At 46.6% G+C, this 16,790-nt stretch overlaps 1 protein-coding gene across 1 annotated transcript in view; it reads right to left on the bottom strand.

Moving 5' to 3' along the window:
- The window catches only part of LOC140907605 (serum paraoxonase/arylesterase 2), a 49,654-nt gene extending 42,746 nt beyond the window's left edge, over positions 1–6,908 (bottom strand). The window contains exon 1 of the mRNA XM_073333907.2: positions 6,702–6,908. Coding sequence (XP_073190008.1) covers positions 6,702–6,775 — 74 coding nt within the window. The 5' untranslated portion in view covers positions 6,776–6,908. The remainder of the gene's footprint in view (positions 1–6,701) is intronic.
- Positions 6,909–16,790: the final 9,882 nt, after the last annotated feature.

Here is a 16,790-nt window from a genome sequence, read left to right as displayed (position 1 = left end):
AATTCCGAGTCCTGCTGCTGAAACACCCTGATTCTGTGTCAGCCAAGTTAAACCACGTCCCCAAATGGCATAAACTCTCTATTGGCCTGGTACCAGCGTCTTCATGGACGCTGCATTACCTTTTCCTTCAGCCATAGTCCCACAATGACCCACCGAGAATGACCGCTCTGGTCACAATTCTAAAATCAGTTATTCAGGGGTTACAGTGACCAGAAGCCTGACCTCCTTTAAAATACCCGCTGTGTCCTTCCTAAAAGATTACCTTTGTAAGCATACGGGTGTGGCTCCATGTAAAGCTACAGGTAAGCTTTGCACTGCTGCCTTGTCTAGAAAAGAAGGCCTAGATTTCCTTGGCCTCTGGGGAGGTGTGGTGCAAGCCCAGCTGTGGAATAATCACAGGAATATAGAGGTGTATTCGGTTATTGCAAAGAAGATGCTGAAGCTGGGGCAAAAACGTGATGAGCAGCAATGCCGGGCTCTGGGGAAGGGAAGCCAACAGAAGATCTGGGGCTACCCCCTAATACTTGATGCTTATATGCAATGCTTGCAGGGATCCCACCAGCAATCTGTAGGTAAGAGTGGACACCTCATGAGAACCTGAGGAAGGAGCCCCAGCAGTGCAACAATGACAAGAGTGTGGAGAAGGAAGATGAGGAGGATACAGACCCCCCAAGAGAGCCAAGAGCTGTTCAAGAGACTAATGGACCCAACCCAGACACAGAATCCATTGAGGATGGATAAAGGAGCTCAGATAGCTATATTAAAGCATAATTCTCTCTCTTTACTTTCTTTGTGGGCCCCAAACCACCTCCAGTCCCTTTCAAAATGGCAGCCAAATGTGCACAGAGAATAAAGGAATTCCCTTTTGAAACAGCCAGAGCCAGTTTATTTTAAAAATGTGTCAACAGCAAAATAAGAAACTATCACAGCCATTTAGTAACCAGCAGCTTTTGGTAGCAAGATAGAATTTCCATCACCATAAATCCATTAAATGCAAACCTAAACAAATATATTCTGAATGCGATATCAGAGCATTAGAAAATGTGAAAAATCTTGCAAGCGCTCCCGTAATTAGTCAGGCAGACTATAGTAGAACCTCAGAGTTACAAACCTTGGGAATGGAGGTTGTTCATAACTCTGAAATGTTTGTAACTCTAAACAAACTTATAACTGCTGGCAACTACACTGCTTATAGCTTCTGGAGAGAAAGCAAAGCACAGAAGCTGGCCTTTTAGGCACCCTAGCTTGCTGGGAATATCAAAGTGTAGGCAGAGAACTGCCTGGAAAAACCTTGGTCAGGAAAGTGAGAGACGTGAGTATCTACCCCAGAGGGGAGATGGCTGATTAGTTGGGAGCCTAGAGTGGTAGCCCTTGATAGACCATGGAGGGGGAATATGGGTGCAGTTGCCCAGAACCGTGACACCAAATCATGAGGCATCTCCAGCGTCCTTTCAATCTACCAAACACATATTCAACAGTCATCCTGCACCTGCTCAGGTGGGAGTTAAATCTTTCCTTGCTTCCATCTAGGGCTTCACCAGCCAAGGAAACAAAGGCTAGGGGAGGTGCCCGAGAATCACTGTTCGCATTTCAACTCCACCAACATGTATGCGCCAGTCTGAGAAAAGTGTCCCTGACTGCAACTTTCAAAAAAGTCCAGTATTTTTGAAGATGTGAGCATCATGCACCTTCTCCGATCAGCCAACGTTGATGCTAATTGAATTGATAATATCCTTGAAGCCCAGGTGGCAATCATCATCTGCTAGGCTAGGTCAACACTAAAGTTTTGCCAGCATTTTTTCTAATATACAGCTGTTGACATTAGTGTTGCTAGAACTGGGGTGGGCAAACTACAACCCGAGGGCCGGAACTGGCCCCTCAGGGCTTTGGATCCAGCCTGTGGGATTGCCACTCCTGTGGCACCATGGGCCCTGCACTGCTCTGAGAAGCGGCAGGCACCACATCCCTGCGGCCCCTGGGGAGAGGGGACAGGGGGCTCCGCACGCTGCCCTTGCCTGTGGGTACCTCCCCCAAAGCTCCCATTGGCTGAAGTTCCCCATTCCGTGGGTGCCAGCCAATTTCCAGAGCAGTGCGGGGCCGGGGCCGGGAGCCTGCCTTGGCCCCAGTGCGCACCGCTGTCATCCCGAAGCCACTCCAGGTAAGCTGCGCCAGGCTGGATCCCAAACCCCTCCTGCACCCCAACTCCCTGCCCTGAGCCCCCTGCCTGCACCCCAACCCCCTGCAGCACCCCACATACCTCCTGCACCCCAATCCCCTGCCCTGAGCCCCCGCTGCACCTCATACCCCTCCCTGCACCACAGCCCTGAGCTCCTTCCCGCACTGTGCACCCCCTCCTGTACCTCAACCCCCTTCCCTGAGCCCCCTCATACATCCCGCACCTCTCCTCTACCCCAACCCCTTGCCCTGAGCCCCTTCCTGCACGCCGCACCCACTCCCACACTGCATATTCCTTCCCGCACCTCAACCTCCTGCCCTAGCCCTACATTCATGGCCCTACATGCAATTTCCCCACCCAGATATGGCTCTTGGGACAAAAAGTTTGCCCACCCCTGAGCTAGAACATGTGAAAGCGTCGCTGCCTTTGCTGATGCCATGCATCTTCACTGTGAGAGACTGCATCAGCAAAACCCACAGAGCAGGAAGGACAGGAATCCACCAATGAAATGTCCACCTGTGATCCCCCAATGCTTGCATAAACATAGAAAAGTTCCCCTTTCTATTTATGTACCCAGAAGCAAGCTGGTGGGAGGCGCAGAATCAGGAAGTGTGTCCCACATATTGCCCCCTCTCCCCTGTTTGGGGAGCCCATTCCATCAGATTCCTCTATTATTTCCTGCACATTGCCCAGAGTCACAATCCTGTGCAGCAGGATATACTTAATGGATTTTCACATCTGGATAACTGACTTCCCCTCACCATAGATTTTCCAACACCAAGGTGATTGACTACGGACTAATAGCAGCCCAGAGTTGCAAGCCTCCAGAGCACAATCACCACTCGTGTCTCCACTGTCAATGCAGCTCCCATTCTGTATCCCTGAGCTGGAGGACTGGGGCAAGGATGGCACACACCTCCAGGAGCATGGCCTTCCACGTCCAAAAAGTGCTCTGGCCACTGCTGATCATCCAGATTTGCATCATTATCCAATCCCACCACTTGGTTCTCATTTCACAGGTACAGATGCATTTCTCCACTGTGTGTAACTGGTCAGTGAATGCCTGAAGCAACTGGGGACTGTCATTCGAATTTTTTCTGCTGTAGGACTACTAGTGGTGGTAGCTGAAGTTCAGAATACAGAAGAATTACTCACTCAGTCTCTAAAACAATGAAAATTCCTCTAATCTCTTCAGCATCTATGCTTCTCCCAGTGACATAGCAGGAAAATTGAAAAGCAACGGGAAGACCAGAGGGTATTTTAATAACAGTGTGAAAAAAGATTGTGAGATGGAACAAAGACTTTGGAAACTTGGCCCCAAGTTGCCATAATTCCCTGAGAATGCTGGTATCCCACAATGCACTGCAAAAACATCCTGCAAGAAAATGAGACAAACATTGGTGTGGTGGATGCCTATGCTTCCTGCTCTGTGGGTTTTGCTGATGCAACCTCTCACAAGGAGGATGCATGGCATCAGCAAAGGCAGCGACGCTTTCACATGTTCTAGCGACACTAATGTCAACAGTTGTATACTAGAATCAATGCTGGCAAAACTTTAGTGTTGACACATGAAATTTGCAACCTGGGCTTCAAGGATATTATCATTTCTACTAATGTCTCAAAATTTATAACTGAGAAACTGATCCTCATCTCTTTAGGAAATTCACTTGGAAACTTCTCAAAAAACCACAACTTAGGACACACTCCCAGCCAACCCCTACCCCACCACTATCAACACAAAAAGGGCAACATTGAACGTCCTCGTGTGACAATCACAGCATTTCTACTGGTTTTAAAGAGAGTTTCTTGCTTGAGATCTATTTCTTCTACATCTGAGGAATACAAAAATGGTTTAAAAACTACAACACATTTTCAATGCTATAGAAGCTTTCAAAGTACACTCTCTGCATCAAGTCTTCTGGCAGATGCTAACTTTGTCCTGAAGTCAATGGAAGCTTTATCATTATTTTCAGTGGACATTGGATCAGGACCTTATTATTATGAATCTTTAAAACTAAAGCATAATAAGAACAAGAGGAAAAGAAGAAGAGTGTCAATGCCTTTAACAATCACATATCTGAAAATATAGCAGTTCAGCTACATCAAGAATTGTTCTTTTAAGAAGTGGAGGCAAAAGTCTATGAATACTGTGAACTCTTACTATGTTCAGACCCCACAGCAGAGATAGGATGTGAATAAGCTGCTTCCATTGCTGTAGATATTAGCAATACAATATGATACATAAACCAATTTAGTAAAAAATTAATCACTTTTCACCTTCAGGAATATTAGAAATTCTGTTAAATGTGTTTGAAAAAAAGATAGACATTGGCAGGACCCTTTTCAGTATCATATAACCAGACCAGAATGTGCCAGAACTCAAGGGATTAATGTGAACAGCAGCAAAGCTATAGAGAACTTCTTAATTTTCATTTTCTTTTGGAGTGGGGGACAGGTGTGGAGAGATATCAAGAAAAAAAAATATCTCACTTTCCAATCTCCTCCTTCCAGTACATATTAGAGGAAACTAGACACCAATCTCAACTCTTATCTGAAGTTGTACATTTCCAGATACTAGTACTGATGTATTAGCAAGGTTGCAATGTAGCAGGCTTATAAAGCAGCACATCCACACACCAGAAAAAAAGTAATAAAAATAAAAATTAAATAGAATATTCACAAAGTGCTTTTAGTTTGATCTATTTCTAGCATATAATTTTATTTTACCAGTTTTCAATATTATTTCAATCCTGTTTATTCAGCTTTTGACAGGGGCCTGCTACTTACTATGCTCTGAAACAGCTCACCCAAAAAATAAACTGAGAATGCTAGAACTTTATCAAGATCCCTATATTGTGAGACATAACAGTATCAGTTTCTTGTTGCCAATAAACTTCCCAATTAGTGTTCAGACTAGTGGTAGGATCAGTGCTAAGCTGAATTTAGTTCAAAACACAATACTTCTCTTAAAACACTTGTATTGCACTCTAACCTGTACAAAAGTAAGTAGTAAAAAGTTTTTTTGTAATTAGCCATGTCAGATCTAAAATTTAAATCATTTCGATGTTGTTACTTTGATGTCTTGAAAATATTTTTACATCACTCATTATTATCAGCATAATGACTCCACTGTCGCCTAACAAAGTAATTCCACATTCACTTTTCTAGTCTAAAGTTACTGAAGTTACATGCTATCAAGTATCAGAGGGGTAGCCATGTTAGTCTGGATCTGTGGCACCTTACAGACTAATAGACGTATTGGAGCACAGGACTCTTTGCCGCTTTTAAAGTTACATGGTTATGTTTCTAGAGAAGCTACTTCTGTAATATTGTATTGACTAGCCTTTCTAGATGTACTCTCTACTTCTAGGGTTTAATAGGGTTTGATTCCCTTTAGTATTCATCTCACTATTCAAAACAACTCCTCTGAAAGTTGAAACTGACTGTTCCCTTACTGAAAGTATACTGGTTCCAGTTCCACCTAGTACACAAACTGGTTTGCTAGTGGCTGTTTATTCACAAGTTCTGGCTTAAAAAAAAAATAAAGTTATTTATTTTTGCAATTGAAGTTATTTAACAAAACAGGGTTTTTTTAAATGAGTGATTGGTGAAATTGTGTGAAGCTGTGTCAACATACCCCCAGTCGTTATCTCTGTTGGAAGAGGAACAGGCAGGTAAACAAAGCTAAAGTTCATACTTCACAGACCCTGTTAGCTCGAGTTAGCAAAGGATTTGACATACCCAGCTACGACATCACCCTACTGTAAATCTGATTTATCTGAGGCGAATATTTCTGAAGTTTAGTTTCAAGCCTGACTTAGAACGACCAATACAAGAGCAAACAAAGCAAGCGCTCCGATTACATCCGCTGGATAATAGGGTAGTTTTCATTAACCCCTCTCTTCCTCTGACAAATTCAGTGGCATTTCTGTACGTGCAGGCTTTTGCTAAAGCTGCATGCCATGCTAAACAACGAGATGAACTGCAATCCCCTGGGAAGACAGACAACCACTTTTTTAAACAGCTATGTAATCTCAGTTGCTCAGCGATCCAGGCTCTACAAAGCCAGGCTCTTCCGTCCTGAGCCGCTTTGCTCCTGCCAGCTTTGCACTCAGCCTGAACCCCGCGGGCAAGCTTTGCCAGCCGATGAGGGCACGGGAGGAATGTACAATCGAGCCTTCTCTTCATGGCACTTCTGCTCTGCATTCCCCGTGCAGAAGGAGAAAGAACCCTGGGCAATAAGGGGTGCGCTCGTCAGAACGTGAGGGACCAAAGAGCTCCCACTAAACCGGAGTGACTTCTAATTCGATTCCCCACCCGTGGCCGTTCTATTTCAAGCCGTGAACGCTGTGTTGTTGAAACACCCCTCCGCCTGCCCCCATTAGGGAAGGAAAGCACGAGCTAGACGCACAGACCCAGGACGTCCCCGTGCCTCCTAAGAGCTCGCCAGTCTCTCCATGGGACAAAGCTGACGAAGGTGCCCCGGCTCGGGCCAGCTCCCTGAGGTGGGGCTGGAGCCACTTACCGCAACTCCATTAGCCTCTCCCCGAGGAGGGCTGCAAGTATCCCGGCCAGGGCAAGCACCAACACTTTCCCCATGGCTCCGCGCCGGAGGAAGCTCTCTGCCCCCCCCGCAAAGCGGACCAAGCGCTCCCGCCTTTGAGCGAGCTCTGCAGCGCAGCGACGGTCTCCAGAGCTCCGCCCCCGGCCACGAATCCTCCCCTCCCAGCTGCGAGAGCCTCGGGGCCGCTAATGGCGGCAGGAACTCCGCCTCCCGCCGCTCGCTCGCTCCGCCTCGCCCTGCCGCCCGGGAGCCTGCCGGGGCTGAGCTCCCTGCCTCCGGGATAGCCCTGAGCTAGGGCTGGCAACGGGGACAGGAGAGAACGGGCGAGGGGTCGCTCCTAGCTCCAGCCTAGCAAACACCAGCCGCAGGAGAAAGACCCTGGGCGAGATTCACACAGGAGCTTGGGGCAAGTCGCTACAGAATTAACTCGACGTCCAGCCTCCGCAGTAATTGAATCGCTTTTACACGTCCAGACTAGGCTCCTAGTGTCGGCGATGTCCGTCCTCGCCAGGAGCGCTGGCACGCATTTTACTGTTGGCGTGGTACGTTATGGGACGGCTTCTGAAAGGCAGCAACAGTTGGTGTGAGCAATGCCGTGCCTACGCTGAGGACCACCTCGCCCTAACTACATCGACCTGAGCCCTGCGCCTCTCAGCCCTGGTCTACACTAGGAGTTGAGGTCGAATTTAGCAGCGTTAAATCGATTTAACCCTGCACCCGTCCACACGACAAAGCCCTTTTTTTCGACTTAAAGGGCTCTTAAAATCAGTTTCCTTACTCCACCCCCGACAAGGGGATTAGCGCTGAAATCGGTCTTGCTGGGTCGAATTTGGGGTACTGTGGATGCAATTAGACAGTACTGGCCTCCAGGAGCTATCCCAGAGTGCTCCATTGTGACCGCTCTGGACAGCGCTCTCAACTCAGATGCACTGGCCAGGTAGACAGGAAAAGGCCCACAAACTTTTTAATTTCAATTTCCTGTTTGGCCAGCGGTGGCAAGCTGCAGGTGAGTGCAGAGCTCATCAGCAGAGGTGACTATGATGGAGTCCCAGAATCGCAAAAGAGCTCCAGCATGGACCAAACGGGAGGTACAGGATCTGATCGCTGTATGGGGAGAGGAATCCGTGCTATCAGAACTCCATTCCAGTTTTCGAAATGCCAAAACCTTTGTCAAAATCTCCCAGGGCATGAAGGACAGAGGCCATAAAAGGGACCCTGTCATAAATATAAAGGGAAGGCTAACCACCTTTATATCCCTCCTGGCCAGAGGAAAAAACCCTTTCACCTGTAGAGGGTTAAGAAGCTAAAGATAACCTCGCTGGCACCTAACCAAAATGACCAATGAGGAGACAAGATACTTTCAAAGCTGGGGGGGCGGGGGACAGGGACAAAGGGTTCTCTCGGTCTGTGCGTTGTTTTTTTCCGGACCAGAGCAGGAATGCAGGTTAGAACTCCTGTAAAGGGCTAATAAGCAATCTAGTTAGATATGCGTTAGATTCTGTTTTGTTTAAATGGCTGATAAAATAAGTTGTGCTGAATGGAATGTATATTCCTGTTTTTGTGTCTTTTTGTAACTTAAGGTTTTGGCTAGAGGGATTCTCTATGTTTTGAATCTGATTATCCTGTAAGGTATTTACCATCCTGATTTTACAGAGTTGATTCTTTTACTTTTTCTTCAATTAAAATTCTTCTTTTAAGAACCTGATTGCTTTTTCATTGTTCTTAAGATCCAAGGGTTTGGGTCTGTGTTCACGTATGCAAATTGGTGAGGATTTTTATCAAGCCTTCCCCAGGAAAGGAGGTGTAGGGTTTGGGAGGATTTTTTTTTTGAGGGGGTGGGAAGACGTTTCCAAGTGGGCTCTTTCCATGTTAGGCACTTGGTGGTGGCAGCAATAAAGTCCAAGGGCAAAAGGTAAAATAGTTTGTACATTGGGGAAGTTTTAACCTAAGCTGGTAAAAATAAGCTTAGGGGGGTTTTCAGGAAGGTCCCCACATCTATACCCTAGAGTTCAGAGTGGGGAAGGAACCTTGACAGACCCGAAGTAGTGCCGTGTGAAACTGAAGGAGCTGAGGCAAGCCTACCAGAAAACCAGAGAGGCAAACAGCCACTCCGGGTCAGAGCCCCAAACATGCCACTTCTATGATGAGCTGCATGCCATTTTAGAGGGTTCAGCCACCACTACCCCACCGTATTGTTTGACTCCTTCAATGGAGATGCAGGCAACACGGAAGCAGGTTTTGGGGACGAGGAAGATGATGATGAAGTTGTAGATAGCTCACAGCAAGCAAGCAACCAGTTTTCCCGAGAGCCAGGAACTGTTTCTCACCCTGGACCTGGAGCCAGTATCCCCACAACCCACCCAAGGCTGCCTCTTGGACCTACCAGGCGGAGAAGGGATCTCTGGTGAATGTACCTTTTAAAATAGTATACATGGTTTAAAAACAAGCATGTTTAATGATTAGTTTGCCCTGGCATTTGCGGCTCTCCTGGATGTACTCCCAAAGCCTTTGTGAAAGGTTTCTGGGGAGGGAAGCCTTATTCCGTCCACCATGGTAGGACACTTTACCACTTCAGCCAGTAGCACGTACTTGGGAATCATTGTACAACAAAGCATTGCAGTGTATGTTTGCTGGCATTCAAACAACATCCGTTCTTTATCTCTCTGTGTTATCCTCAGGAGAGTGACATCATTCATGGTCACTTGGTTGAAATAGGGTGCTTTTCTTAAGGGGATATTCAGAGGTGCCCATTCCTACTGGGCTGTTTGCCTGTGGCTGAACAGAAATGTTCCCCGCTGTTAGCCACGGGGAGGGGGAGCTGCGAGCCACGCGGTGGGGGGAGGCAAAATGCAACCTGGGAACAAAAGCACATGTGCTAAGTATGTTACGTTAACAGCAAGGTTTACCATGAAAGAGTGTACCCATTGTTCTATAAAATGTATCTTTTTAAATACCACTGTCCCTTTTTTTCTCCACCAGCTGCATGTGTTTCAAGGATCACAGGATCTTCTCCTTCCCAGAGGCTAGTGAAGATTAGAAGGCAAAAAAAATGCACTCGTGATGAAATGTTCTCTGAGCTCATGCTGTCCTCCCACACTGACAGAGTACAGACGAATGCATGGAGGCAGACAATGTCAGAGTGCAGGAAAGCACAAAATGACCTGGAGGTGAGGTGGCGGGCTGAGGAGAGTAAGTGGCGGGCTGAAGAGAGGGCTGAAGCTGAAAGGTGGCGGCAACGTGATGAGAGGAGGCAGGATTCAATGCTGAGGCTGCTGGAGGGTCAAACTAATATGCTCCAGCATATGGTTGAGCTGCAGGAAAGGCAGCTGGAGCACAGACCGCCGCTACAGCGCCTGTGTAACCAACCACCCTCCTCCCGAAGTTCCATAGCCTCCTCACCCAGACGCCCAAGAACGCGGTGGGGGGGCCTGTGGCCACCCAGCCACCCCACCCCAGAGGATTGCCCAAGGAACAGAAGACTGGCATTCAATAAGTTTTAAAGTTTTAAACTTTTAAAGTGCTGTGTAGCCTTGTCCTTCCCTGCTCCACCACCCCTCCCGGAGCGTCTCTCCTCCACCACCCTTCCCGGGCTACCTTGGCAGTTATCCCCCTATTTGTGTGATGAATTAATAAAGAATGCATGAATGTGAAGCAACAATGACTTTATTGCCTCTGCAAGCAGTGATCGAAGGGAGGAGGGGAGGGTGGTTAGCTTACAGGGAAGTAGAGTGAACCAAGGGGCAGGGGGTTTCATCAAGGAGAAACAAACAGAACTTTCACACCGTAGCCTGTCCAGTCATGAAACTGGTTTTCAAAGTTTCTCTGATGCGCACCGCACCCTCCTGTGCTCTTCTAACCGCCCTGGTGTCTGGCTGCGCATAACCAGCAGCCAAACGATTTGCCTCAACCTCCCACCCCGCCATGAACGTCTCCCCCTTATTCTCACAGATATTGTGGAGCGCACAGCAAGCAGTAATAACAGTGGGAATATTGGTTTCGCTGAGGTCTAACCGAGTCAGTAAACTGCGCCAGCACGCTTTTAAACATCCAAATGCACATTGTACCACCATTTTGCCCTTGTTCAGCGTGTAGCTGAACAGCTCCTGATGACTGTCCAGGCTGCCTGTGTACAGCTTCATGAGCTATGGCATTAAGGGGTAGGCTGGGTCCCCAAGGATAACTATAGGCATTTCAACATCCCCAGAGGTTATTTTCTGGTCTGGGAATAAAGTCCCTTCCTGCAGCTTTTGAAACAGACCAGAGTTCCTGAAGATGCGAGCGTCATGTACCTTTCCCGGCCATTCCACGTTGATGTTGGTGAAATGTCCCTTGTGATCCAACAGTGCTTGCAGCACTACTGAAAGGTACCCCTTGCGGTTTATGTACTCACCGGCTTGGTGCTCCGGTGCCAAGATAGGGATATGGGTTCCATCTATTGCCTCACCACAGTTAGGGAATCCCATTGCAGCAAAGCCATCCACTATGACCTGCACATTTCCCAGGGTCACTACCCTTGATATCAGCAGATCTTTGATTCCGTTGGCTATTTGCATCACAGCAGCCCCCACAGTAGATTTGCCCACTCCAAATTGATTCCCGACTGACCGGTAGCTGTCTGGCATTGCAAGCTTGCACAGGGCTATTGCCACTCGCTTCTCAACTGTGAGGGCTGCTCTCATCTTGGTATTCATGCACTTCAGGGCAGGGGAAAGCAAGTCAAAAAGTTCCATGAAAGTGCGCTTACGCATGCGAAAGTTTTGCAGCCACAGGGAATCGTCCCAGACCGGCAACACTATGTGGTCCCACCAGTCTGTGCTTGTTTCCCAGGCCCAGAATCGGCGTTCCACCACATGAACCTGCCCCATTAGCACCATGATGCCCACATTGCCAGGGCCAGTGCTTTGAGAGAAGTCTGTGTCTATGTCCTCATCGCTCTCGTCACCGCACTGACGTCGCCTACTTGCCCGGTTTCGCTTTGCCAGGTTCTGGTGCTGCATATACTGCTGGATAATGCACGTGGTGTTTAATGTGCTCCTAATTGCCAAAGTGAGCTGAGCAGGCTCCATGCTTGCCGTGGTATGGCGTCTGCACAGAAAAAAGGGGCGGAACGATTGTCTGCCGTTGCTCTGATGGAGGGAGGGGCAACTGGCGACATGGCTTACAGGGTTGGCTTACAGGGAATTAAAATCAACAAAGGGGGTGGCTTTACATCAAGAAGAAACAAAAACAACTGTCACACAGAATGGCCCCCTCAAGGATTGAACTCAAAATTCTGGGTTTAGCAGGCCAATGCTCAACCCACTAAGCTATCCATCCCTCTGGTATTTCAGGCAGGACTGAATCTCCATTAAAGTTTTCAAGGTGCCCCTGACAGACCTCACCAAAACGACTGTCGGCCATTGATTTCACAGGGGGAGAGGGGGAGAAAATGAATACAAAACAAATCTGGTCTATTTCTTGTTTTGATCCACTCCATCTATCTTTTACATCTTTGGCTGGCAGCAGACGGTGCAGTAGGACTGTAAGCCATCCACATCTCCTGGCTGCTTGGCAGAAGATGGTGCAATAGGACTACTAGCCATCCTCATCTCCTGCCTGCTCACCATAAGATGGTACAATAGGACTGCCTGCAGGACTAAAGAGAATGACCTGGTCGAGTCACTCCTAATTTAGTCCCTGCACCCATGTCTGCCCAGGCGCTCTTACCCACCTTACCAAGGCGGCCAGGAGCACCTCAGACATGATGAGGATGGTTTTCAGGCCTATTGCACCGTCTGCTGCCACAAGTCAATGGGTTGTTGCTGCTGTGTAGCAATGCAGTACCGCGTCTGCCAGCACCCAGGAGACATACGGTGACAGTGAGCTGAGCAGGCTCCATGTTTGCCATGGTATGGCATCTGCACAGGCAACTCAGGAAAAAAGGTGCTAAACGATTGTCTGCTGTTGCTTTCACAGAGGAAGGGACGGAGGGAGGGCCTGATGACATGTACCTGATGACATGTACAATGTTTTTTGCCCCATCAGGCATTGGGATCTCAACCAAGAATTCCAATGGGCAGCGGAGACTGCAGGAACTGTGGGATAGCTACCCACAGTGCAACACTCCGGAAGTTGACGCTTGCCTCAGTTACTGTGGAAGCACTCCGCCGAGTTAATGCATTTAATGCACTTTGAGCATTTTGTGTGGGGACACACAGAATCGACTATATAAAAATGATTTCTAATAAACCGACTTCTATAAATTCGACCTGATTTCATAGTGTAGACATGCCCTCACAGAGGTGGAGTTATTAAGTCGGTGTAGTGGGCAAGTTACATCGGCAGGAGCTACATTTTAGTGTGAACACTTACAGAGTTAGGTTGACCTAAGCTGCCTTACGTCTACCTAATTCTGTAGTGTAGACCGGGGCTTAGGCAGACACCTAGCCTGAGGCACCAGTCCGCAGGCACACATACACCTAGGGAACTTCTACTGAAAAAATTGAGGTGCTGGGGGAGTTTAGGCACCCACAAGGTTTGGTGGCATCTGAGTGGGGGATTTGTGAATTCCTGATTCTGGAATTTAGGCAGCTAAAGTGGCAGTTAGGTGTCCAAGTCTTTGGGGGAATCTTAGCCCTGTCTCCAATGATAAGAAATGGTCAAAGATTTCCCATTAAAAAGCAATGAGGGAAACTACATGTCCCCAAGGGAAACAGGCACAACCAGTTTTGCTAACCTGCAACTATTCAAAAAGCATCAGACAGGCCTCCCTCAAATCACGAGATAAAAATCATGAGATTTTAAAATAATAAACATTGGGGTCTTTTTCTTTTGGTTTCCAAGCCTTTTAGGTTCACTCCATGTTTGCCAGCTTTTCTCTGAAACCATGAGGGCTAGAAATTTACTTAAAAAATAAATAAATAGAAGCCGAGATTCTCCTGCAATCTCTTCATTTCAGCATCTAGGGCAAATCAGCTGCCAGAGAGCAGATGTGTTCCCCTCCACCCCTTTGTACTACCATTTGGTGTCCCACTCTGCATGAGTGTGAGACTCAGACATTTTTATTCTTGGTTCCACACAGAGTTTTTATCTGTAGGGAACCTAGGCACACCAAGATCAAGTGGTTTAGTAAAGGTCATTCAGGAAGGCTATTCCAGACATAGCAATTGATTCCCACTCCAGTGTTTTAACAGAAAGATTAGGGCTTGGCTACACTTGCGAGTTACAGCTCAATAAAGGAGCCTCGGGCACATTAGCTCACTACCTGTCCACACTGGCAAGGCATGTAGAGTGCTCTGACTCCGCGGCTACAGCGCTGCTGGTACTCCATCTTGGCAAGTGGAATAACATTTGCTGCGCCCTCGCTGGAGCGCCACAGTGCCAGTGTGAACGAGGTGTTGGTTTACTGCGCTCTGATCAGCCTCCGGAAACGTCCCATAATCCCCTTAAGTCAAGCAGCCACTCTTGTCATTGTTTGGAATCGGCTGTAGGAATGCAGAAATGCCCATTGAAAGCTCCGTTTCTGACAGCCAGCTGCTTATCTGCCCCGAGACAAAGCAACCATTAGTGTGGAATGCTGTGTGTGAGAGAGAGAGGCAGGAGGTCAAGGGGGGTCTGCTGCTGTCTGTACTTACAAGACAGCATGCTGACATGCTCTCAACCCCCCAAAAATCCACTCTCTCTCCCCCCACATACACACAACACACTCCCTGTCACACTCCATCCCCACCCCCATTTGAAAAGCACGTTGCAGCCACTTGCATGCTGGAATAGCTGCCCATAATGCACTGCTCCCAATGCTGCTGCAAGTGCTGCAGATGTGGCCATGCCAGTACACTTGAAGCTGTCAGTGTGGACAGACTGCAGCGCTTTCCCTACTGCTCTCTACAAAGGCTGATTTAACTCAAAGCGCTCTACATCTGCAAGTGTAGCCATGCCCTTAGTCCCTCACCTCACTGTGGCAATAACATTTTGTAGGGATGCTTCTTGCAATAGCAACCTCACTAATGAATGGCACCTCCCCAGCTACCCCTCCTTCCAATCACATAGGGAAGAGGTGTTTCTGGTCTGAATGTCTCTTTGTGCTCCATGGCTTTCATAGGAACAGATGTGCTTGTCCTTTCGTGGAAAAGCACCAGAAAACTTTAGAAAGCAGCAGCTCAGACTTGGAGGCTGTGCTCCATATGCATTCTCCCAGGCTGTTTACAAGGGTGTTCAAAACACTATGTAACTATTGAGATTCATCCCTGTGTAAATCCATTGGCCTGAGATTTGCAGGTTCCAAAGCTACATGTCAGAGCAAAATAAAAAGATCTGAAGTATAGAGAACAGCTATCCTAGGGCAGAGATGCTAAATAGATATTAGAGCTGGTCTGTGTTTCTTCTGTCAACATTTAAAAATTTGAACTTTCACAATACAGACACTCCCTGACTTACGCAATCATTCTGTTCCGGAAAGCCTTGCGTAACTTAAATTTTGTGTAAGTCAGAAACTTATACCCGACCATCACACACACACACCAAAAAAAAAAAAAAAAAACAAAACCAAACAAACCCTCCTATTTCTAGCTTACCGAACTTTTTCTGTAAGTGCGGATTTACGTAAGTCGGATCTTGCGTAACCCGGGGAGCGTCTGTATCAACATTTTGCTATTTGAAAATTATTGATAGGCTTTGTAGTTGGTTGAAAAACTGGGGAGAAATTGTAAATATATTGTTGAAAATTTTCCCTTTCCCCCCCTCAAAATTCAAGATGTTGAGAAAAATGTTCACCAAAATTCAAATCAATTTGACCAGTTTTAATAGACACTATTTTAAAATAGTCCTGATCAGTTGTAAACTGTAGCTCCGTTAACTTCAGTAGAGCTTTGCTAGTTTACACCATCTGCATTTCTGAACCAATATTTATATCGATATTGTCCCTTTAAGTTATCTAAATAGGACAAGCCAGTGATGAATTTTGCCAGACGTGATCCAAAATAAATATAGAGGAATTGCACTTGATGTTTTTAACATTTTAACAATACTTTGTGAATGTTTTCCTTTGCTTAGTAAATATTTCCTTAAAATCCTTAAATGTACCTTCATTTTGGATTGCAAGATGGCTAGAAGTAACAAAGAATGGATAGCCTCTCTTAAACTGCCCCAGATGTCTGAATATGTGCAAGGCGACATGTTAGTGACTTCTAGGTGCATACAGCTGAACCATTAAATTTAGTTCAGTCAGAATCTACCTGAAGATATTTTCTCAGGCCTTCTAATATATGCTGCCTGTTTCATTTCAATTTCCATCAACCTCCCCCTCCCATCCCCACAATATGCCTAAAACAAAAAAATAATTTTGATAATTTGGGACTCTTAGCAGGCTACTGACAACATCTGTTTCCTCACAAGCTGACATAAAAATGAGACGGCTGGAATTGCATTTGCCAATCTTTTTAATGAATTTTGAAATTCTCAGATGAAAAGCATCAAAAGAACAAAGTGATATCATTATTATTTGATTGTTGTATTTCTGTAATAAAAATCCACACAGAGCTATTAAGGAAGCACTGAGCAATAAAGGAACACTGTTGGCCCATTTTTCTGTAAAGCTTGTACATGTTTTGCCTAACAGAAATGTTTGTTCTTCTTTCTTGACCATATGAATTTTCCACACTAATCTATATTTTAAAATGGAATAGTCCATCAAATGAAGAGCAGATGAACACTCTAATTAGACAGGGATATCAGTGATTTTAAAATCCTGTGACGAAGAACACATCACTCCATCAGTGTCCCTGAGGTACAGGGTCACCTACCATATGGCCAGCTTCTTTGACACCGCTGAGCGACTCAGTTACTAAGTTGCACCTTTGTTCATTGATTCATGTCTCCAGTGGAGCCTATTTACTCAAACTTCTGAAAATGAAGGTGTTTATGCCATGCATTGAAACTACTTTCATAGAGTGCAGAGCCACAGTGTCCATTCCAACTCCCACAAAAGTCAATGGAAATTCTCCTATTGACTTAAAAGGGAACTGTTTCAGTCCAGATAGTAGGAAGAACCTCAAACAAGAAACATTTCTTGCT

This window comes from Lepidochelys kempii, chromosome 2, assembly GCF_965140285.1.
Source record: "Lepidochelys kempii isolate rLepKem1 chromosome 2, rLepKem1.hap1, whole genome shotgun sequence".
Classification (NCBI taxonomy): Eukaryota; Metazoa; Chordata; order Testudines; family Cheloniidae; genus Lepidochelys; species Lepidochelys kempii.
The sequence above is the reverse complement of the archived record's forward strand: the minus strand, read 5'-3'. Positions and strand labels throughout refer to the sequence as shown.